General features: G+C 37.6%; 3 protein-coding genes across 3 annotated transcripts; all 3 read right to left on the reverse strand.

The window, feature by feature from the left end:
- Window positions 1-1,340: 1,340 nt before the first annotated feature.
- On the reverse strand, window positions 1,341-3,672 carry LOC141823986 (vacuolar-processing enzyme alpha-isozyme-like). Its single transcript, XM_074711200.1, has 9 exons — window positions 3,490-3,672; window positions 3,171-3,335; window positions 2,895-3,051; window positions 2,665-2,750; window positions 2,385-2,584; window positions 2,248-2,296; window positions 1,914-2,141; window positions 1,603-1,818; window positions 1,341-1,523 (listed from the first exon to the last, which is right to left on the reverse strand). The coding sequence occupies exons 1-9, from the start codon at window positions 3,658-3,660 to the stop codon at window positions 1,341-1,343; spliced, it is 1,455 nt and encodes a 484-aa protein (XP_074567301.1). The 5' UTR covers window positions 3,661-3,672.
- Window positions 3,673-4,942: 1,270 nt separating this feature from the next.
- LOC141823905 (ubiquitin carboxyl-terminal hydrolase 7-like) lies at window positions 4,943-15,425 on the reverse strand. Its single transcript, XM_074711109.1, has 18 exons — window positions 15,238-15,425; window positions 13,124-13,269; window positions 12,980-13,015; window positions 12,791-12,898; window positions 11,911-12,011; window positions 11,675-11,801; window positions 10,941-11,000; window positions 10,761-10,834; window positions 9,661-9,711; window positions 7,788-7,896; window positions 7,443-7,531; window positions 7,302-7,371; window positions 6,969-7,049; window positions 6,792-6,881; window positions 6,461-6,506; window positions 5,465-5,569; window positions 5,306-5,380; window positions 4,943-5,207 (listed from the first exon to the last, which is right to left on the reverse strand). Exons 1-18 carry the CDS (start codon window positions 15,245-15,247, stop codon window positions 5,158-5,160), a joined length of 1,428 nt encoding a protein of 475 aa, XP_074567210.1. The 5' UTR covers window positions 15,248-15,425; the 3' UTR covers window positions 4,943-5,157.
- Window positions 15,426-19,797: 4,372 nt separating this feature from the next.
- LOC141823482 (DCD domain-containing protein NRP-like) lies at window positions 19,798-21,748 on the reverse strand. Its single transcript, XM_074710768.1, has 5 exons — window positions 20,923-21,748; window positions 20,732-20,832; window positions 20,568-20,651; window positions 20,198-20,308; window positions 19,798-20,080 (listed from the first exon to the last, which is right to left on the reverse strand). Exons 1-5 carry the CDS (start codon window positions 21,566-21,568, stop codon window positions 20,030-20,032), a joined length of 993 nt encoding a protein of 330 aa, XP_074566869.1. The 5' UTR covers window positions 21,569-21,748; the 3' UTR covers window positions 19,798-20,029.
- Between the last annotated feature and the right edge of the window lie 998 nt (window positions 21,749-22,746).

Here is a 22,746-nt window from a genome sequence, read left to right on the forward strand (position 1 = left end):
TCGTCGTTTTCGCTACCTACCTGTGCGGCCGAGTGCTAGCCTCCGACGCTCCCGCTCCCAGTCCCACCTCCTCTGCCGGCGCGCTCTCCCCGCCCCTGGCCGTCTTCATTTTCGCTTCCTCGGCCGCCCTCCTCCTCTTCGGATCCCTCCGCGGTTGATGGATCTGGACCCTGGTTCTCGTTCTGATCGCCTCTGGACACTCGGATTTCTGTTCTTTAGAGTTTGCTTTTAACAATGTTGTTGTTGGTAATGGTTGTGATCTGTGAGCTTGATGGATGAACGTACGCCCTATCTGTAGCATTGAGACTCTGTAGATACGACACCTTTGTTGCAGAGATTGATGCGCTATCGATTATTCTGTTTCATTTTCTAGCTTTCATGTTGATGTTCTTGATCTGTCGATTCGAGCTGTTGCTTTTGTGATCGATCGCCTCAGTAATTCGTCATTTCACGCTAGCTAAAGAATAATTTTGATTCTTTCTTTTGTGATTCGTAGTGGTTTGTCGAGTCAGAGATCTTGTAATGTAAGTGAACTTTCGGTTTAGTTGTCAGCTTATAAAGGTAAACCAAAAGCGATTTTTATCGATCAACATTTTGTTTATGCTGTTCCTTGCTCAGCAAGATGAGATGCTTGATGAGACAACAAGATGCTTAAAAGTTAAAAGTGATGCTTGATGAGCCAACAATTGATTCTTTGTGTGCCTCATTATCTTCTCTCAGTGACTTGGAAACATACAAATGGGCATCAGATGGATGAATGAGATTGATGCTCTGTAACCACTCTGTGTGCTGCACATTTCAATTGAGGAACCTGAATTATAAGAAATAAATAAATAAGGAAGAGGAGCCAGCCTGGTCGTTGTCCCTCTTCGCTGGCCGGCATGGCATGTGTACCTGACGCCTTCTGAATTCAAAATCCATGTTAACTGCATGCCAGACTAAAAGGTGCCTTCGTAGCTGTAAACAAACTGCTATTCCTGTTCCTTTAGCTGTAAAATCTAATCTAATCTACTGTTTCTTTTTCTTTTAAAATATAAGATTAAGAACAAATTGGAGGTATATTATATGCAGTTCCTTTTTGCCTCTGTGATCTCAGCTCAGGTTCCTGAAAGACTTCTCGAGGAAAATATCCTCAATTTCCTTGTAAACATGATGAAATACTAGATAATTCAGCATGACAATGTCATGCAAGTGTGAATGGAAGCCAAACTTTTTAATTTTATTGTTATGCAAATTATATTGCAAAAGGTACTTAATTAGTAAGCTAATTAAGTTAACATGCATGCATGGTGGATCTCAAATTAAGATGAGATATATAGATAGATGCAATGAGTTTCTGGTCATGCGCTAAAACCCCTGCGAAGGGAGCTCCAAGTGTTGGAGGGGAATGTGGGGCATACTTGAGCTGAAACCTTCTCCATTGTTTCCACCTTCACGCCGGCATTGCACATGTTGGCAAACTTTCTCATGTGTTTCATCCCATAATGGGATAGAGATCCACAATATGTTTCAAAAGATCGAACCTGCAGCAGCCAGCCAAGAATATAATTAATAATTAATTCAAAAAACACAATTAAAATATATATATATATATATACTCACCAACGACTTAAGGCAAGACCAATCATCCACCAAAGGCTGGCCTGCCGGCCGGACAGTGTCTAGTATTTCTAAACGACCTTCATATTCGTTTCCAAAAAGAAGAAGCTTTCCGATAAGTTGAATGCTATTATCTACGTGCGACCGATGCTCCATTACCTCAACCAACTGTTTCTGAGCTTCAATTTTCTGAGAAGAGCCTTCAGGTGCCCTTTCGAACTTCAGAATTAATTAACAAACAATTAAGAAGAAGCTAAGGGAAAACACGTTGGTTGATTGCTAATTAGGAGAGAAAATTAAACTAATTAACTAACCTTATGCCAGAAATATACTAGACTTGCATCACGTTGGTCGATTGCTAATTCCAGATCATTTAAATTTGTGGGCGAGGAATGATGATGAGCATGAGTAGCACTGCCACTGTGATGATGCTTGGAACCGATGTAGAGAGAGAGTCTTTTCGAACTCAAATCTAGATCCCCATATTGCATGACATGAGAACCTACGTAGTATGTGCCATTAACTGAGGTCCTATTCTTAATCTGTCAATTGTAGACAGCAAAATTAAGTATTACTAAGTACGTATATGATAGCTAGAGATTAAACAAATTTATAAAATAGATAGATCATGGATCATCAAGTGCTTACTATTTGATATTGTTGTTCCAAAGTCTCTTTGGCCATGTCATTCATATCACTAAACAAAAAGAAAATTAAATGTGAGAAGAATTAATTTCATGTGCCAATTATATTAATAAATAAAATTACGTGACCTTGTTCTTCACCTGTCCTCTATCCAGGAAACACTGTATAGATCTCCCAAACATACATGATACTCAGGAGGAGGCCTAGGGTGCATCCAAGGGCAATAAGTTCCGTAACTACTCTCTGTGGCATTGGCTGCTGTGGTAGCATAAATGTTTAAATTCTCTGGGAGAAGACCCTCGAAAATACTCCCCGATTCACAAGCTTCAATGTAAATAACCTGAAGTGAAGTGGTATATATATATTATGATTATGCATGCAATTATATATATATATATGGGATAATTTGATGTTGATTACCATGCTTTTATAAGACTTTGCAGCATGTTTTTTCTTTAGGGCATCGTTCAAATCATTGGCATAAAGGTCAGGAGATGTTGGCATACCTATAACAATTAATAAAGTATGCATCAAACTTAGTACTACTCTCATGTACAGTTACATTTAAGAACTGCACTGCACTGTGGGATCAAATTAAAGTACGTATATAGCATGCATGCATGCACACATAAATAATGACTAAAATTTACCAAGAACTCCAGCCCCGCCATGATCAGTGTAATATATGAAGATATGATCATGCGGGCCACTCTCAATGACCTTTCCACTCCCACCGGTCAGTGCACTTTTATTCCCGAGAAGGACAGCAAGGAAGTTGTTCACGTTGGCATCTTCTCCAACATAATCCTGGGACGATCGATCGATCGATCGAGCAGTGTCTCTCTTCAGATTAATTAATTAAGACACTTCCATACTGAATTAAGCTCAATTTTTAATCTTATGTAGAAGCAAATTAAAAATACAACCTTAGGCACTCCAGCATATACATCCTTCCCATGGGGATGGTTGATTATGATTCCACGTCTAGGGTTGTCCCCATTATATGCAATGTCATCGTACATGAAAACGATGATGTTTTCATCTTTGAGCCCGCCATTTTTCAGCACTTGATAAGCATGGCAAACATCAGCCTGAAGAAACTCAATTAATTATATATGCAAGTAGCTATATATATATGATTAACTAAAAGCCAGCTTAACTATAATTGATTAATTAAAGGAAACTTTATAAGGAGTAATTAATATTTGAGTAAAATTAAGTAGATGAAGAAACGAACTCATTAACCTGATGGCGGTAGTTCACGTAGCCGTTGGATCCGGCAACGAGCAACGCCCACCTCGTTCCGGTCGAATCTACTTCTTCCAGGGACATCGTTGGGACTTTTACTGGATCGAGGCGGGAGTCGACCAGCAGCACTAGCAGAAGAAGAAGAAGAAGGATGATAAGGCGAGCCATGGAAATGCTTCTCTAGATAATTAAGCTATCTATGTAATTATGAAAGGATCGATGGTGAAGAGGAAGGGACCGAGTGCCCATTTTATAGCCCGATCGAGCGAGTTTAATCATGTCCTGCATGGACTCTGTGTACGTCATGAACAATTAATTAACTAATTAATCGCGTTTAATTGATTGATGTGCGTGGAAAGGTTACTGTTTAAGTCTAAAGTCTAGACATGCTAAACATTAATTATAGAGCATCAATGGCACCACATTTGGCTTTCCCTAGCTCCAAAAGTAATTAAGGTAAAACAAATTAATCTTTAGATCAGTTTATGCGATATGATTTATTGATCTCAATTTTAGCCGAAAGACATTGTGAAGATCACATATTTACAATTGACACAGTCAAATATCTTGGTGACCAAAGATATACTTTATTATCATAAAATCAACAATATAATTGTAAAACCTTTTGTATTAATTAGTTCGACTTACGATAAAAAAAAATATCAATTTATTCAATTATTTTGAAACAATCTAAATTACTATCATGATTTTTTTTAGTTTATTATAAAGTTATGTCATGTTTTTTTTTAGCTTAGAAGGAAATTTTTAAAGTATTCCGGTGAGGGCCATAAAAATCTGAGCTGCCTTCTCATAAGAAAAATATTCATAATGCATATATATATATAAACAACAAACAACTTGCCTTCTGATATTCTCTGTTCCTCTCTCCTGTTTTAAGATAATATATGAGCGCAAGTCGCCTTTCTTGCAAGTCATAGGAATGTTCAAAGAAGGTTGATCTTAATAACCATTTATGTAACCGCATGTGATGTGTAATGACATATGTGCTAGCAGGACCACCTATGTCTCATGCATATTTAAACTAAGGAACATGTAGACACACTTCTTCCGTGGAGATGAGAGTAGGAAAGGGCTTCCACTACAGCTCCAACCAAATTGGGAACATAATCCAATTCGATAAAATGGGATTGCTAGACCTTTTTGAAGAATTGAGTAGAAGAGGAGGCCACTTACATCACTTGCTTCCATTTTCTGAAATCATGCCAAGAAGCTTGGTGGGAGCCCCGACCTAGATGGAGCCACGCATTCATCCAGTAACTCATCTTGTCCGGCAACAGAATAACATGGGCACGCCACCATGTCCCATTAGGACGACGAACGCAATGTTCGATCGATGTCACTTTTGCTGAATTCAGAGTCATACACAACAGCAGATTGCCATGTAGATTATCTTCATTAAGGACTAGCTAATGACGTTCCTCAAATCAAGTGAAAAAGGAGAAATCCACCACCAATTCACTCATCAACTCTTAAATGTAAGAACTACATAAAAAAAATAATACTATGTATAATACGATTCAGAAACATAAAAAAAGTGATAAGAAACAAGGACCCGTACATAAAAAAAAAACAATAGACAATCGTATGAAATATTTATCAGCACAAGTTTTCTCATCTTTCATTTCTTTAAAAATTTTGCTTTCGTTAAACCACTCGGGCTTTATACATACAGATGTACGCCATATGCCAATCACCTGCATAGAGTTCAAGGTTCATTTAAGCAACTAAGTACATTTGAGAAAAGCTAAAAAAAATGGATTATTTTTTCATTTACTTAAGCTGACTGACTTACCACCTCCAGACAGCTTTGTAATATCTTCTTCCCTTTGCATGGTTGGATTGTCGTCATCAAATAGGATCCATTTTCCTGTTGGAGTTTCACCATGAATAATGAGATTGAAGGGGCGATAAATGTGCCAGAATAATGAAATTGTGGGCTTAGAAGATGCACCAGTATCTTGTTTTACCCAGGCAACATAGTGCCCAGAGTCAGCACTCCTTCCCTTGTGAGTGAGCACAGCAACCAAATCGTAAATTCCAGTTAATTGCACTTTTCCTGCAGAGGAAACAGCTAGTGTAAGCGGAGTAGAGAGTATAACATAAGAAGATAACCATGCAACTTAAATTTATGTAGAAGTATATTTATTCTATGTTTGTAATTGAATAATTTTAAACACGGTAATATTAACTACTAAACCATTTCAAATCCCAGCAAATAAGGATTTAGAGCGGGAGAAACAGAAGTTGTGTCAAAAAGTTCAATCAACTGTATATTAAAAAAAAAAGAAAAGAAAGGAAGGCATTTAAATTATACAAAAATTATCTTTTTCAAGATTTAAATGGTTAAAGTATAATCCCACAAAGAGATTTATAGGGGACTAAAACAGAAATGTGTTAAGCAAGAAGGAACATGAAACTAAGAAAATATAATACAGCAAAAGTCAAGGAGAGGCCAACTTATGAAATGTATGGACATGGTGTGTGTAAAGGAAACAAGTAAATGATTTATATCAGACTAAGCCAAATATCGAAAGAGAGATGAGGGTCATCAAAGAAAGTATGCAAGTCCATTGGTCACAAATTTAGTGGCATATCACAATTCCTAACAGAACTGATAGGCTAAAGATGCCATCTAACAGATTAGCACATGGAAGATTTGACAGAACTTTCATAATGTTAAGTCAATAATATGGAAGCTTAACTCATTCCAAGAAAAATGACATGCTCCGGCTTTAATTATTAAAAACATAAACCATGGCTAAGTTGGCAAATCAAGCACACACAGAAATTAAGAGAACATGATGCATTAGAATAAAAAAAAAAACTGATAATGACTTGCCAGCAAGTCCAAACCTGAAATGCATTGACTTCATAGAGAAACATGGATATTCAAGAACTCATAATCAAGCCATGTAAGGATCATAATTTATGAAAAATTAATGCTTACCTCTTTCAATGACCCCAGATGATTCTCCAATTTCATTGGATGATCCCTGCATATATCAAGAAAATAAAGATGCAAAAGACAGAGTTAAGCAAGTCAAAAGACTTGGGATGTCCAGACACTAGTATGAGTAAATACTTAGCTCAACTATGATAAATCCAAGTAATTTTTTTCAATTCAGATTCAGTCACAAAGATTCAACAGATAGTTTTTAATAGAACAACGATGAGGCAGCAGAGATCTAAGCCTCCAACAAAAGAGATGAATACACCTCTTATGTATCTCCAACATGGCAACTTTTTAGAGAACAAGAGATGGGCCTTTCTCGACGTACCTCCTTTGATTTAGGCACGTTGACTTCATTTTCCTTTTTCTTGTTTTCCACTTTAATTCCAAGCTTGACATTTTCTAGTTCTCGTAGAGCCTTATGCACGCCACCATACGTAGCACATTAGAGAAAAAGTTATTTCATATACAAACTAAACACTTCGAAGGGAAAAGGTGGAAAAACCTGACGGGGAGCCTGAAGCTTTTGACGGAGCTCATCCGAGCAGAACTCATAAACATCGAGTTCCAAAGGATAATCAACTTTCTGAAGAAAAATAACATAAAATAAGCTAAAGAATTAGGTACCAACTCATAAACCTTAAGTTCCAATGGATAATCAACTCTCTGAAGAAAAGTAACATAAAATAAGCTAAAACAAGTAGAGAGCCAAGGATCTTCTAAAGAGGAATGCAGATTTCAAGCACTTAAATTCCATAGATGAAAGAAAAGAGACACATAACCAAGCTACAAATTTTCCCATGACAAATGACATTGAAAAATGGATGTTGCATATTACCCTCAATATCTTTGCCTTTTGATTTGTCTCTCTTTTCCAGAAGAAGCGAACAAATTGAACTGTTAAGTACCTGAGAAAAAATGAGAATTATTTTCAGAACAAAAAAACTTATAATTTCTGAGGAAATAGAAAGTGTCTTGCCTAGGCAATTCACTAATACGTGATTCTTTTGAAAAGTTTGCAGTACGCCCTAAGGATGTAGAAATCTTCTCGAGCTCTGACTTTAGGCCCTGTAAAATTTTCGTCCGTGATTTTTTTTTACAAGTCAATATAACTCCACATAAAAATATACTCTAACCAGTATGAAATAATGGATTTACTTAAAAGGATAACTAATTGAAAATGATAAAGAGAAAAAATAACGCAATTATAATAATACATGGTCCATGTGCAATTTTGTGATTCTTTCCTCTCCCTCCTCCCTCCCCTATATTTCCAAGCAAGTAAATCAAGGCTAAAAAGGAGGCTATAATCCAGATTACTTACACATTTAAGTCCTTCGTGCAAATGGTTTATCTCTTGTGAGATATGACATTTTAGTGCATACACTGATTCATTCTCAAAGCTTTCCTCACTACTTTCTGCACAGAAGACCCTAATATAATATAAATAAATAATTGTTAGCCAATTCTGCATCTCAAATCTCAATTGACCATAAAAAACATAGAACAAATACAACAACCCAAACTATTTGCCATTTAGGAAAAGCTACATGAGCTATTGAGCTCTATGTAAAATCATATTGTCATAACAAAAAAAGAATAAAATTGCCAAATGACTAATTCTAGAGCTATTTAGCTGTATGCACAGTCTTATCTAAGAACATAAAATAAAAATGTCAAATGGCTAATTCTATATTAAAATGATTTATGCTAATGATTCTAGCTCAGTATCATGCGCTAGCAAAAAAACATTTCAATTGGATCACAAAAAACTCAATTCAAACAGAAGTCATTGAATTTATTACATTGCAGTTGTATTTGCATAGCCCAAAGGAGTTACTGGGAGAAGGAGATAGTAAACATTTTTTAGATCAATTTCATTTTGTACTCAGAAAAAATAGATGTGTCTATTTAATAATTACAACACATGCAGAAATACAGATGAAGGGTGGAATTGCATATGATTTTTTATTCTGGTCTGTCAAGAAATATAATAAGCATAGTGACATGACAAGAAAAACATATATGAAATTGTAATTACTAGTAGAGATTCAAGAATAAGAATTTGTTTTCTTATTACTAAAGATTTGCATCAAGAGTGAGTCTAATGTGAACAAACATGAAATTATCATAAGAGTTCTAAATATCTTTTGTCTATTTTTAATATAAAGATGAAATTGTTTAAGATATCAGTAATAGGATGGAGTGGGTTATTGAAATGGAAAGGATCTTCTAAACTTAGTGTGATTACTTTGTGTCCATTGGCTAAAAAGACAATGTTCCAACTAGATCATTGTTGGGAAACCAAGTGGCCATCAAGGGATACAAAAAAAAAAGAACAATCCGGTGCATGAAGCTCCAGCCAATGCGAAATCTCGAAGAAGGATCTATTGTACGCAATCTTACCCTGCATTACAAAAGGTTGTTTTCACGACTCGTCAAGGCTCCCCTTCTTTAAGGGATACCAAGATAACTATAATTATCATAATTTAAGGGATATGAATATTTTTAGTGATATAGCATTATGATGTTCAATGAGGATAATATCCATTAGTCAAACTGAAATAGCTAGGACAAACAAGGCTTGATGATCATGCCATTGAAGCTATGAAGTATACAATTCTATTCACTTAATATCCCTTTGGTATTCATGGCATTCATTGCATAACAATTAATAGGAAAGCAAAGATTGTGGACCACTGAAACCTTTTCTGCTGGATAATCTAAAGTCATTAGCGTACACATGTTATCCTACCCTGGGCTAGCAAATAAACCACACATGCTGATTTATTAAAACTTTTTACAGATTCGTGAGCAAATTCGAATTTTTCCAGCGCTAGAAAATATATTATATTCTCTTGAATTAATGAGAACTAATATGCTCGTAAATGGAGAAAACTCCTCAAAAACTCAATTCCAAAATTAGGATATGTCAACAGTTGCTGAATTTTCAATTTCAAGTTGTAAACAATAATCAGTGATATACAGTCCGTCTTCCCTTTGTTTGAGCATTACTTGACCCCAAGGTATAATCTAGGTACAGATTTCATGTGTCAATGCAACTTTAGGTTCGCCATGGCGAGCTTGTATATCAGATATAGATTTGTAAGTATAAAGAAACCAAAAGGTCCACCAAATTTGAAATTCTAATACTAAATGTTCATCCATACTGCTTCAATATGAAAAATTATCTTTACCTGTTGACCAAACCAATACCAAATAGTGTCTTCACTGCTGTCGATGCCTCACTGCATGATGATTAAAACATGCACAATTATATTTGAAGCAAGATAGCCAACCATAGTTAAAACACATGATCACATATAAATCTAGAACATAAGAAAAACAATGAGAAAACCCATAGCAGCAAATAACTGAAAAGGTTCAGAAGAAAAAAAAAACTGAAAAGGAATTAGACTAAAAAACTCACTATGTCCCTGGTAAAACTAACTACATGAATACAAGATCACAATTGACAGATTAATAACTCACTATGCCTCAATTATAAGCTAATTTTTGGGCATTTGTTCAGTCTGCAGTACACGTGTATTAATAGAACGATGGAGAATTCAATCAAGATATTTGTCTCTGAAAATCCCTACAGGAAGACTAGACTACTATATCATATGGAAAGAAGACACTGATGGTAAGACAAGACAAGAAGACCAAAAAAAATGTGTAAGCCTAGGTCTGTATTGGAATTTTATTTTTAACACAATATAGTATAACAGAAAAGGGCAGATAATTATGCACAGACAAAGGTGTGACTTAAAAGTCATAACATGTCCTTCGACTTCATCTTCTGGTGCAGAACAAACCCTCCCCTTCTCCACGGTACACTTAGAATTTAGTTAATTCCTCTAGCAATTGTTATTGGATGCACAAATCAGGAATTTCACTTGGTATACATAAAAAGATGTCCCTTTCTCTATTTCTGAACGATCTCTCCCCATCTTAGGATGTATACAAATATGTTGTGATTGATTTTCTAGTAATTCATTAGTGGAGCCAGATCATGAGAGTCTGTTAAATAGTAAGTCTTCAATAATATAGAAAAACTCCATCTAATTAAAGATTTCTAGGAAAAGAAAGGGCCCTATCTCAATGAATGTCTTTCAGATGTGTGTAACAGCCATTCCATAACAATAACATGCATAACTCAACATAAAGGATGTTTCATAAGTTAGAATCAAACAAAAGAACTACATATTATCATGCAAAACAGAAAGGAAACTATATAGCAAAGTATCAAACACCATTTCTTTAATCTAAGTAACCTATTTATAATAAAAAGCACCTTGAATCCGAATCTGTTGATCTAAGAGATTGTGAGAGCGTATACATAAGTTGGGTCCAACATTCTTCAGCATCCTGCAAGAACAGAGTATAGAGCATTGACAATTTCTTCAATGCATTCATCAACCATAAAAAATCAAATAAAACATGAGAACAAGAGATATTTAGAAAATATAAAAACCTGTTGCATGTAACTTCCATTATGCTGCTGTGCAAATTGAGGATATTTTTTTCGCAAAATCTGAACCAAAAGTTTAGGGTTTAGAAACTGATTAAATATATTAGATAGATAGGATCTTGAAAAATCTTTAGTAACATTTTTACAATGTCATAACTTCCAATAACAAACACAACATAGAAATATTGGTTTCTGAATTATAACATATAAAACAAAAATAAGAAGTAACAAATGGATTCATATACTTCTGCATTTCATCATGGATTACCATCATTTTCCACAATCTAAAAGGCAAGCTTTAATATTTCGAGTCATGCCGAAGTTTCGGTCTCGAACCAAAACATTTGATACTGTATCATGTCATACTTATATGATTTTAGTACTTTTTCATTTTAAATAAAAGTGTATATTAATTAAAAGATCATTTTTATTAATATTAGATTTCTATAGATACTCACTAATAATTTTATGTTTCAGTCTGTGTTGACAGTTAAGTTCATATTTCAATATTTTCTCATGAGATCTTTGATGCCTATTAAATTTTTACAACTACTATAGCAAGGTGTAATTTCAAATTTTATAGTTTTATTATCATCGCAAATAACAAAATAGTCTTAATTACTTAAAGTTTTTATTCCAAAATGATAATCACCAGATACAATAAGGTTGGCAAAAAAAGCATTGATGACTGAGAATTGAGAATTAACAGTGAGAACTGAGAGAGATTAAAAACTAACTGATAAAAACTGCAATGGTGCCACGGGCTTGACATTCTTATCAAGTTCACTAAAAAGATCTCGAGTTGCAACTGTCAGTAGATGTGAGTACTGATCTAGCTCATTGTTTCTCCCTGACTTGGTATAGCTGTTGGCAAACAGCAAATTGAAGATTACATAATGCATCTGAAGTTATTCAATGAACTAAGCAATCCCTTAACTTTTCATGTATAACAGATGGTAATATAAAAGATCACCTCAAGAGTGCAGACTTCAACTCAGGTACAGAATGTAAACATTGTAATGTAGAGTTCATGTAACATGTGTTTCCCATGTTATAAAGACCCGCACTGTGATCCTGTGTGTTAAAAATCAGTTAATTTTTCCAAATTAACATGGGTATGATCATAAAAACACAAACTCAATGGGATGTCAAGGTTAAACAAAGGTGAAACTATAATGACATCATAAAATGTTCAAATTCATGCATGCGTGAAATAAGCAGGAAAAAAAGAAATTCTTATGGTTTGGAAAGGAGGATTTTTTTTATTGCTATATTACTTTTGTTTTCTTGTGTTGCAAACTCTTCAGAAATCTTTCTCCAAAAAAAGATACATGAGCATTCAAGCGCAGACATCTACAACCATAACAACAATGACAAACTAAAATCCAGCACTCATGAACGAACGTTAAGCTATGAAGCAGTAAGAAAATCGGCATTTGAATCAATGTTGTTGGCAATTATACCTTAAAAACACAATATGACTATTATATATGTCATCCGGATAAATGGTTCTCTATGGCACTACTCAATGACAAAAGCCTGTTTATGGACTGTGATCTACTAACACAAAGATTGAACAGATTCAGAAAGTAAGAAAACAATCACTATTGGCAATTTATTTCCTAAGTAGCATGGTGCAAATAACCCAGAAAAAGTAACCCAATATTCAACAGCATTTACTGAGAAAGTTTAGTTAAGCCACCTAATATTTTTAGAAACAACCAGTACAGAAGAAATAAGAAACAAGCCTATTCATAATATAGAATTGCTGTTCTACGAGTACAAAACAACTGCATAATTCCAGATGCATCGTACGCGCTTCATGAATTGTAAAATATAAGATTGAGACTCACAACTGCTACTACTTGTTCTTCTTCTGGCAAATCTTCCATAAATACAGGACCCTTTTCTGGAGCTTTCACTATTTCATCTGCTGTGCCCATCATCATCAGTTTTTGTCCCTGTTAAATATTTTTCAAACTACCTGAGAGCATGTATAAAAGACATAAAGGAAACAGGAAAAATTAAGAAAATTACACAACCTCTTTAATACCTAAAGTTGCCCAATCAGCGTCATCCTACATAAAAGAATAGTCAGTCTTAGTTGTTACAATGTGAACTATCTTTGAAAAATTATAACAACAAGGATAAAACATCCTCATGAAAGTAAAATGAAGTTCAAAAACCTTCAAAAGGCCACCCTTGACCATGATCTTTTGCCTCTCAGGAGGTACGCCAGTTAAAGCATATAACTGGCATTTAAATACAAGAGGAGGTTGGCTGGTATCAATTTCCACAGCTTGAAAGACTTCTTTTTGCCACTTAACACTTACTGCATGATTTTAAAAAAAAAACATAAAAGTTAAAATACTAAGTCTTGTAATATTAGTTAAATTAATAGGACTAAAATGGCATAGAATTTACTATGGGTTCAAACGAATACAACATATTCGTGAGCTTTTCGAGCCGGCTCGAAAAATATTTGATTCGTATTCGAAATTATCAAATTCGAACAGAACCCGAATCAAACTCTGGTTATTTTTATATAATTTTAATTTAAAAAATGCTCAAATTATGGTTCGAATAATTCGAACCGAACACAAATTTAAGTTATTTCAAACTATAATTCGATTCTGCTCGAATCAAGGTTTGAACAATTCAAACCAAACTCGAGTTAAAATTTTATTTCGAACCTAGCTTGAGCCAAAATTATTTGTATTTTCAAGCTTCGAATCGAATTTGAATATCATATATAATTTTTGAGTTCGAACTCCAATATCAATATTTTCATATTATTCAGCTCAATTCAATTAGTTTGCACCCCTAGAATTTACAAGAGGGTAAATGAACTAACTATTTTTAGTGAAAGGTAAAGAAACATTTCAGGAAAATAATTAGTTTAAAAAACAACATTTTTTTATATATACGAGAAAAGTGATACCCAAAGGACAATTCTCCTGATGGTTATAAGCTTATCTTAATATTTGCATGCAATTTATATATGATACCTATCACTCTAATGTGTAAGCCAAGAACGTAATGGCAAACAAATTAATCCAACCCACCGGATTAATATAGAAAATTCCAACCTGAACGAAAGGTCACTTTTGAATATCCTACTCATAGTGAGGGCAAGGGATTCATAAAAACCAAGTTAAGCCTCATGAAATGAGTTGGTTATTTAAGTTTTTGTCATAACACAAAAGAAAGCATATTTGTTAAGGTTTTAATGCGTGATCCCATTATAAAATCCCAAACCCTAAGGCATTCAGGTAGAAACCCACCCATATTATTATGATCACACAATATAAACTACATCCTACCCCACCCCATCCTCTTTAACTAGAAAGCCAGAAAATTCTTTAAAAAATTTAGGAAAGGTATGCTGAAGCCAAGGAGAAAATATTGAGCTTAGATTGTCACCGAATCACACAAAAGCAACATTTCATGTTCCAGATCAAAGATTAGCAATCGCTAGGTTTTAAACAACCTTGGTTCCTTACTTCATATGGCAATTATTTTCCAAAAAGCTTGAACTATTAGGAAAGGGCCCAGTACTTTTTCATGACATCCAGATCGAAGAATATATTCTAACATATTTGGAAATACCCAGTAGTTTCAATATTGGGAATAATTGTGCTTAACTAACCTAAGGCAATAACCTTGGAATAAACAGGAAAACACAAAAGTTGTCGTTTTAGCACAAAGAATCAACGTTTCGTAGTCCTGTAGATTTAAATTACAGCACATTTCCGAATGATCTACAAAATTAGGCTCCTTGTTAAGACAACACAAAAGCAGCGAATACGCCTGATGTGTTTAATCGACCGGCCCACAAAAATACCATCCCTGTAAGTTAGGCATAGACTACCCTTTTTCTCATGTATTAATAATTAACTCACAGACCACAGCCATCTAAGAAGGTAAAAATGACGAACTAATTTGCTATTCTGTGGATAATTATCTGGTCAGGAATCAAGCACTATAGAGGCATCGTTCTCAGTGACTCGCCGAGATGCAGAGACTAAGGAAAATAATGTGAACAAAAGTGTTTTGCGCCAAGCACAAACGGAAACTCCTGGATTTAACTGGATCAAGCGCCTTCAAAAGAACCCTAATTTCCGCAGCGCACTCAAGATGAAGGAAAAATAACCAGCCATAGAGAATCGACACACCAAGAAACAACTAAAATGCAGTAAATTCATATTTTGTTTCCAGAATAAGGTAATAAAAAGACCCAGATGGAGATCAAGTCCCTCGGAAGATCGAGACTCAGGCGGGTTAAAGCGATTATCCTTACCGGTCGGCATACTCGAAAATTTGCAGCTGCTGTCTCGGATCACGATCCGACGGCGGCAAAAGGAGAAACAGATTCAAACCGAGAAGGCGACAGAGGGAGGGAGGGAGGGAGGGAGGGAGGAGCACAAGGTTGCGTGGTCGAGTTGACAAGCCTCGAATCCGTCGGAGAGAGGCACAGACAATGTATTGATCGCTGGGCGGCGTCGGGCTGCGGCGGACGGCAGTGCCTAAATCCCTCTTGGATCCATGAGTTCGGCGCATCTGGACCGCTCGTTCTAGCTCGAATCGTGCGGTCGATGTGAGTCTATAGCCTAGTTTTTGGGCCAATTGATTGCCTCAATTGGGCCATATTTAGTAGTGTTGGGCTTGACAAGGGTTTTTTCATTAGGGCGTAATAGAAATCTAATAATATTTACACTATTTGATATAAAAATTATTAACTTTTTAAAATTTACTTACTTTGTAAATAAAATAATTGACTATTTAAACTATTTGAATAAAAACAGATCAATACGTAATTGAAACAATATTTGATCTCCATGTCATAGTAGGTAAGAAAATGCACTTTGATTGGAAATAAATATTGTATTATATACATTTTTTGAAGGTTCTGCAATTTATATTAACAAAAAAATCAACGACATGTTTATTAAAATTGCATATTTTATGCATTTATAATTTCATAAATCAAATATATTTTATGCTTATGTTCGCCGTAGAAAACATTGGCGGAGAAGAAGATGGCAGCAACGAAGGCCTCCTAAGTCCTAACCGTTCAAAATCCTGCTCGGGACACGTGGACAGTGATCCATCAATAGCTCCGGCACATTCATAAAAATAATTCATTGAATTTAATTGTTTCATAAATAAATTTGAACTCGAAGGCCTATTTCTATTTTAAATTTCTATTTTTTTCCATCTCAACTTGCAAGCTAACTCGAGCCCAGCCCTACTCTCCCACAACCCGCTTGGGCTATTGTTCCGGTTGAGAACTGCTTCTGGACACGTCACCGGACCTCCCTCGCCGTGGGAGCGAGACAGTAGGGGGATCTGGGGGCGACGAGAGCTTCAGGGTCTTCTGAGGCCTCCGTCGGAGCTGGCGGGGAACAGGAAGAGCTTCAAGGGCCTAGGGACCTGCGTACACAAAGAACGTCAGTGGGAAGGCCAGGGGTGCCCTGGCGCGACCACTCCGACGCTCAAGTCAGAGGTAGTGGGAGGAAGAAGATGAACAATGAAGGAGAACTTGAGCGTAAAAAGAGTAGGAGTTGAGAAAAGTCGAGGGATTTACCTACGGTAAGGAATGGTCATTTTAAGGAGGAGATGAGCGTGCATACTTGTCACGTCATCATTTAAGAAACGTCCCATCATGATTAATGAAGTGGCAAGAACAATCGAGTTCCTTGTCCCATCACCGGTAAAGCGTTATCTTGTCACCGTCCATGCAGGCAGCGGAGAGATAGTATTAATTAATGGGGGGTGTGGGCTTGTCAGAGATCATGATGAGGTGTACCAGGGCACTGTAGGACACTTGGTCGATACTGCGTGCTCACAGACGCATGAGGCTTTCAGCATAAGGAAGGGCCACATGGCCGATTCGGCGAGGACAGGCCCGAATAGGAGATTCGACGCGTGGGTGATTCGGATAGGAGTCGGCCAGTGAATAGCCGAATGGGCGATTCGGCCAGTAGATGACCGAATGGGGTGATTCGGCTAGACGATAACCGAATGGGGCGATTTGGCTATACGATAGTTGAATGGGCAATTCGGCTAGACGATAGCCGAATGGGGCGATTCGGCTAGACAATAGCCGAATGAGCGATTCGGCTAGACGATAGCCGAATGGGGCGATTCGGCTAGACAATAGTCGAATGGGCGATTCGGCTAGACTATAGCCGAATGGGGCGATTCGGCTAGACGATAGCCAAATGGACGATTCGGCTAGACAATAGCCGAATGAGGCGATTCAACCAGTATATGACCGAATGGGGGCGATTCGGCGAGATGATATCCGCGTGGGGACGATCTGGCCAGTGAATGGCTGAATGGGTATACATTGACACTAAGGAATTTGGCCCATCAAGTATACAGATTCGGTTGGCTAGGCCCTTGGGGTGGGACCAGACTTGGACTCGAGTCTGACCATGGGCCTCTCGGATTATCCCGTAACAACTATAGCACATTTAGGCCCACTTTTAAATAGGTTGATAAAATTTCAATCTAATCCATTTAAATTGTAGCAGATCGGATCAATTTGACGAGTTTAACCCAAATTATCTGTTCTAATTATACATAGGTTTACCCTGCATTATAAAAAGTTGTTTCTCCTATTCGAATCCGTGATCATAAGATCACATGACAGCAACTTATTATTGTGACAAATAGTTGATTTCTACAATAAATTTTATAAATAGCTGTGATGAATACTTCGATTCACACTCATGCCTGATACCTGCTCTCAAGTCACAATAAAATAAGTGTTAACTATAGTTTTTTAAGACTCTCTAACCTCACATTTAGATTCAATCCATTAATGTGTTTGGAAATATCATTATTTGTCTTTGAATATGCTCATGTTATCTTAATTTATTTCCCATTTTTAATTACTTGTTGGATTAAATAGTCCAACCATGAGTGATTTCTAATGATGGTACATAAAATTTAATGTAGAGACACAATGGACAGAGTCATCCTCAAATAGTTGGGTCTTGTATAAAAGTATGTTGTTATTGCCTTTAGAACTAATGCTTTTGCTTTTCTTCATTATGGTTGTAGCTAGCAGCCTTTTTACTGTTGGCGTTGTCATGTGCTTGCTGCACAACAGGTACAATGCTGTTATTAACGCCTATGTTGGTTTGGGCAGGGGATCATTCCATGTGACTAATATTTTCGAGTTTCACCATGATGCTAAATTGAAGTGGGTAAGAAAAAGCTATGTAATGTATGTCCATTGCTTTTGCAGAGTATACCCTTCTTTTCACTTTGTTTAAAACCATCTATAGTTGCCATAGTTAATTCTTCTCGTGTCTTTCAAATTTCATGTCCTGTTCTTTGCTTGCATCATTCTTAGAATCTTTTGGTATTAGGTGCCCTGTCTTTCTCACTGATACGGCGGGATCCACACGGCAACTGCTCCCTTTCGCGTGTGGGTCGGCCACTGATGAGGCTTCATCGCAGCCTCCTTGTCTCGCCCACAACGAAATGCATGCTGCCGTTATTGTGGATTTTCCCAACTGATGTGGTTAATGTCTTCTTCGTTGATTAGACGTGCTTCAATTCAGAAGCAGCAGATCATGGATAATTTTAGAGATTTATGACTTCAGTCCTTTCGTTCTTCTGTTGTTCTATTTCTTTAAACATAAACACATCTCCATGACATTTATATATACTTCAAAAAGAGATGTTATACAATCCAGCTCTAATCAGGCTTACCAGGAAGATATAGGACACAACTATCTTGAACACAAGAAGAAAAAAAAACTACTAATTCTTAATTAAAACATTCATAAAAATACGTAATTGATCATCTTCATCGATTTCATCACCATGATTCATCCACGGGCACTGGTCGCTGCTCCTGGCGCTCTGCAGCTACTGCTGCGCCTGCGCCGCGTACCTCCTCATCCTCTCGATCATCGCCTCTGTGTTTGCCTGCTCCTTCAGAATCTCCGCCCACTGCTCCGATTTGATCGCCACCCGCACCCGCCACACCCCCTTCTCCGGGGACTGCAGCACCTCCAGCTTCTTAAAACCACCCTCCCAGTCCCACCTCTCCCCGCGGCCGCCGTTCCCTCCTCTCTCTCTGCAGCCTTTCATGATGTCCCTCAGTCGCTTGGGAGACTCCACCACCCCTCTCCCTCCGCCTTCGAGGTTGGCTCCGGTGGCGGAGCAATTAAAGGACCCGTCCTTCGCCGAGCAGTTGCCCATGCTGATCGACCTCTACCTCAGGCCTTGTGTCATGCGTTGGGAGTGGTACTTAAGGAGGCATCAAACCTTCATCTACTGAAGATTAAACAGGCATTCACGCAGATTGAAACTGGACATTAATTGGTAGGGATCGAAGTGACAAATTTGTGGGGGCAAAGCTTCTATTATTTATACTGTCCGAAATAAGTGCCTTCACGCATCACGCAAACAGTCCCTTTATTAATACATGTACGCCATGGCCACACCTTCTTTCATTGCAGGTGAAAGCTGAGCAGGGGAGGGAAACGACGAGCTGAAGACGTTTCAAAAGGATTGGATGAAACTAATGCAGTTTCTTTCCGTGCAGTAAAATAATTATGGCAATTGTATGAAGCAAGCAATCGATGGCGAGATCAGGCGAAGAACAGTACAAGTCCCAGATCAATCACAGTGATGAAGAATGGAATGCATAATGTCAAGGGCTGTCAGAGCAGAGAATCTGCATAATGTCTATAATAATTGAACACTGAGAGAGATGTTTAATAAGTTAATTTTAATTTGAAAGAAAAAAACGCATTCAATTCATGATATCCGTTCCTGTCGCCAATCTGTATTGTAGATCAAAGCTGAGTGAAAAGTGATCATCTGCAACTACTCATGGATCATTATAATATAGTTCATCACTGGTCATATACAAAGTAAAAAGGTAATCAAATTGATATACACTAGTTCATACTAATTCAACCTCAATATCGATCCGATCCGATCCTTCACCATACATGTCAATGAATGTCTCAGTACATATTTATAACCCCAAGATCTTATTCTATACTGCTAAGAGGGGCATGCACACAGTACATATTATGCATTCCATGTGGAAAAATCTTCTCCTAGTCATAGCTCAAGCGTTGTTCTCCAAAGACATCAAGTAGTTTCAGTGCCTGAACACACAAAATGATAATAAGAACATGAGCTACCTACAAATAGCTAAGTTTAGTTTATATATTAATTAATTACAATCCGACAAGTCAGAAAAACATGATTTAAACTCCAGCTACCTCTTCGACGTTAAGCTCCAACCGGAATTTGGGGCCATCATAGTGGTGGAGGATTGGCCTGAAAGCATCCTCTTCCAAGGGGTCACAGATTTTTCTGGTCACCACCTTCACCTAATCAAGGATTTATTACTGAACATGTCAGAAGATAAGACATTTCAACCACCCAGTGAAAGTTGCAGTCTCAACTCATTTGATTGAAGAGGACAAGTTTGATTATCTTAATTGATCTTTAGGTTTGGACTTTTGCAACTTTTGAAGGTTTTATTTTATTCTAAAACAAGCTTTTTCTGTAGAAAGTATCATTTGAAACCAAATGGCTTCTTCTTTTCTTCTGAAAAGAAAACAGCAGATAAAAGGAATTGATTGATACCTGAGAAGGGAAACGGGACTCTCCAGGACATTTCTTGTCCTCCCAAGCTGTTGGATCGATGTTGCTTCCTCCAAAACTAGCTGCCTGCACAGGAACGATCAATATATATCTTTATAGAAACACATATAATTTGCATAACAGTTGAATTAGATGCAAGAAAGCACCTCAAAAATTCCATAAAGCTGATGAGTTGAGTAGTTGTAGAGGAAGAGAGGCAGCCCCGGTTTGATTGCTCGCACAGAATCCCTGTACCTCGACGGCAATCCTGTCGATCGATCACAAAAATAAAATAATGAAAGCTTGAGGAAAAACCGATCGCAATTTTAACAAGTTTGAACTAAATTGATCTCCCTACCAAACAGCTGGCGCTGGAGGTTTTCCGGCATGGTTTCGTTGTTGCAGACGAAAATATAACCGCCGATCGCCTCGTTCCTCGGCAGCGCCTCCGCCGGCGGTAGGGACTTGAAGCGCTTGTCCGTCACTCCGTTATCGTTATTGTTGTTGCTGTTACTGTAATTTCCGTTGCCGTTAGAGTGCTTCTTCTTCTTTCCCACGTTGCTCACGTCGTTACTGTTCTTTCTGCTACTAGCGGCAGTGGTGGTGATGTTCACCGGCTTGCCGACGGCCTTGTTGAAGTAGTTCTTATTGATCTCCCCTACTGCTCCTCCATACTTGTAGTTAGTGACGCTCTTGCTGTAGTTGTTACAGTTAATTAGGTCTTTGCAGGCTTCGACGGAGTTGCTACTGTTCTTGTGGCGGTCGTCGACGGTGTTGTAGCGGCTTCCGTGAGTGGTGTAGCTGTTGAAGGCGAGCTTGTGATTGGTGTAGGTCATGCTCCACGGGTCAGCGGCGGCGGCCGTAGCCGAGAGGATGGAGGCGTCTGACCATATGGAGTCCCCGAGGGAGAGGGCGGAGAAGGCGGCGGTGTGGAGGCGTAGCTGGTCACTGAACTGCCGGAACGAGTTGGTGTCGTCTCTGCCATCTCTGTTCTGGCACTCCATCGATTTGCTCCCTTAAATTTTGTGCTGAATTATCGGTGACCGATGGATGCAGGATTTGCAATTAGCAGTAGATGTATATATAACAAATATGGAGGAAGGAAGGCGAAGGGAAGAGCGAGGAAGGTGAGACCGCGAAAGGACGTTAATGGCGGAAGACGGAAAGCGTGTGAAGACGTCAAAGGAGGAGAAAGCAGGGCAGAGGAGGACGCGTTAACGGAGGAAAATTAAGGAGGAAGGCGAAAGGAACAGGATGAGCCCATGAATATTAATTAAGGACCTTCGAGAGAAATTTTGACATTAATTCAATTTTAAGAACCAATATCTTTAATTGATCACGAGTCATCTTGTCCTAATCATACCTTTAAATAAGTGGTGGAAACTAACTTTACGAGCTAATTTTGTCTGGTAATTGGAAGTGCTTACTTAGTTGGGTATGTGCTGGCTTGACTTTGACACGTTCATGTACACTTCACTTTTCATTCAATTGTGTATGGGTTAGTAAGATCAAGATCTAATCCAATTTAAATTACACATCGAATAGAAGACTTGACTTTAGACGATCGACAAATCCCTCACATCGACTTGGCAACTCCAACTCAGTATTCAACTCAGATTGGGCTGACAACTCCGACTCGATGGGTGAATAAGATCGGGTCCAAAATCCTAACTCAGTATTTAGCACAGGTTGAGATCTCACATCTGACCTTTCTCAAAGCTTCACTCCAATTCATATTGGGTTATGAGTCCAAGCTGCTCTATTCAATCTCCTCCTGGCTGTCTCAAGTCCCTGACCTCCAGTCCCGTCTTCATCAGTCTCGCCCTAGACTCTTTCTGCCGACCATGCTCCACCTCCTTAGCCCATACATCATGCTCAACCAACTCTATTTTAATCAGTTCCTCATTTAGCTAGACAGGCCACCGTAAGAAGGACACAAGCAATTATATGATATTGTAGGCGGTAACTTATACAGAAAATGATCTCAACATAAATATATTTTTATACATGGGGACCACTTGACCTTCAACCTACTAGCTAGATAGCCGACAACTCATCCGGAAGACATCTCAATCGGAATAAATTATATTGGATTTGAGGTTTAATTTTCTCTTCCATTTCAGTTTAGGGTTAAGTCTCCATTATTTCGTTTAATATTGATCAATCACGAGCATGCAAGAGA

This window comes from Curcuma longa, chromosome 3 (genome assembly GCF_044706935.1).
Source record: "Curcuma longa cultivar G26 ecotype Majalengka, Jawa Barat chromosome 3, ITB_CL_G26_1.1, whole genome shotgun sequence".
In the NCBI taxonomy this organism is placed as follows: Eukaryota; Viridiplantae; Streptophyta; class Magnoliopsida; order Zingiberales; family Zingiberaceae; genus Curcuma; species Curcuma longa.

What these genes read in the sequence shown, in the direction of transcription:
- LOC141823986 (XM_074711200.1), bottom strand. Translation starts at nt 3,660, where the DNA reads ATGGCTCGCCTTATCATCCTTCTTCTTCTTCTTCTGCTAGTGCTGCTG. An exon ending in TGGAACAACAATATCAAATA is followed by an intron (nt 2,142 to 2,247) that starts GTAAGCACTTGA and finishes TACAATTGACAG; the next exon opens with ATTAAGAATAGGACCTCAGT. An exon ending in TAGTATATTTCTGGCATAAG is followed by an intron (nt 1,819 to 1,913) that starts GTTAGTTAATTA and finishes TTAATTCTGAAG; the next exon opens with TTCGAAAGGGCACCTGAAGG.
- LOC141823905 (XM_074711109.1), bottom strand. An exon ending in TTGAAGTCTGCACTCTTGAG is followed by an intron (nt 11,802 to 11,910) that starts GTGATCTTTTAT and finishes GTTTGCCAACAG; the next exon opens with CTATACCAAGTCAGGGAGAA. An exon ending in CGTATTAGTGAATTGCCTAG is followed by an intron (nt 7,372 to 7,442) that starts GCAAGACACTTT and finishes ATTTTTTCTCAG; the next exon opens with GTACTTAACAGTTCAATTTG.
- LOC141823482 (XM_074710768.1), bottom strand. Translation starts at nt 21,568, where the DNA reads ATGGAGTGCCAGAACAGAGATGGCAGAGACGACACCAACTCGTTCCGG. An exon ending in AGCTTTATGGAATTTTTGAG is followed by an intron (nt 20,652 to 20,731) that starts GTGCTTTCTTGC and finishes GTTCCTGTGCAG; the next exon opens with GCAGCTAGTTTTGGAGGAAG. An exon ending in AGTCCCGTTTCCCTTCTCAG is followed by an intron (nt 20,309 to 20,567) that starts GTATCAATCAAT and finishes ATCCTTGATTAG; the next exon opens with GTGAAGGTGGTGACCAGAAA.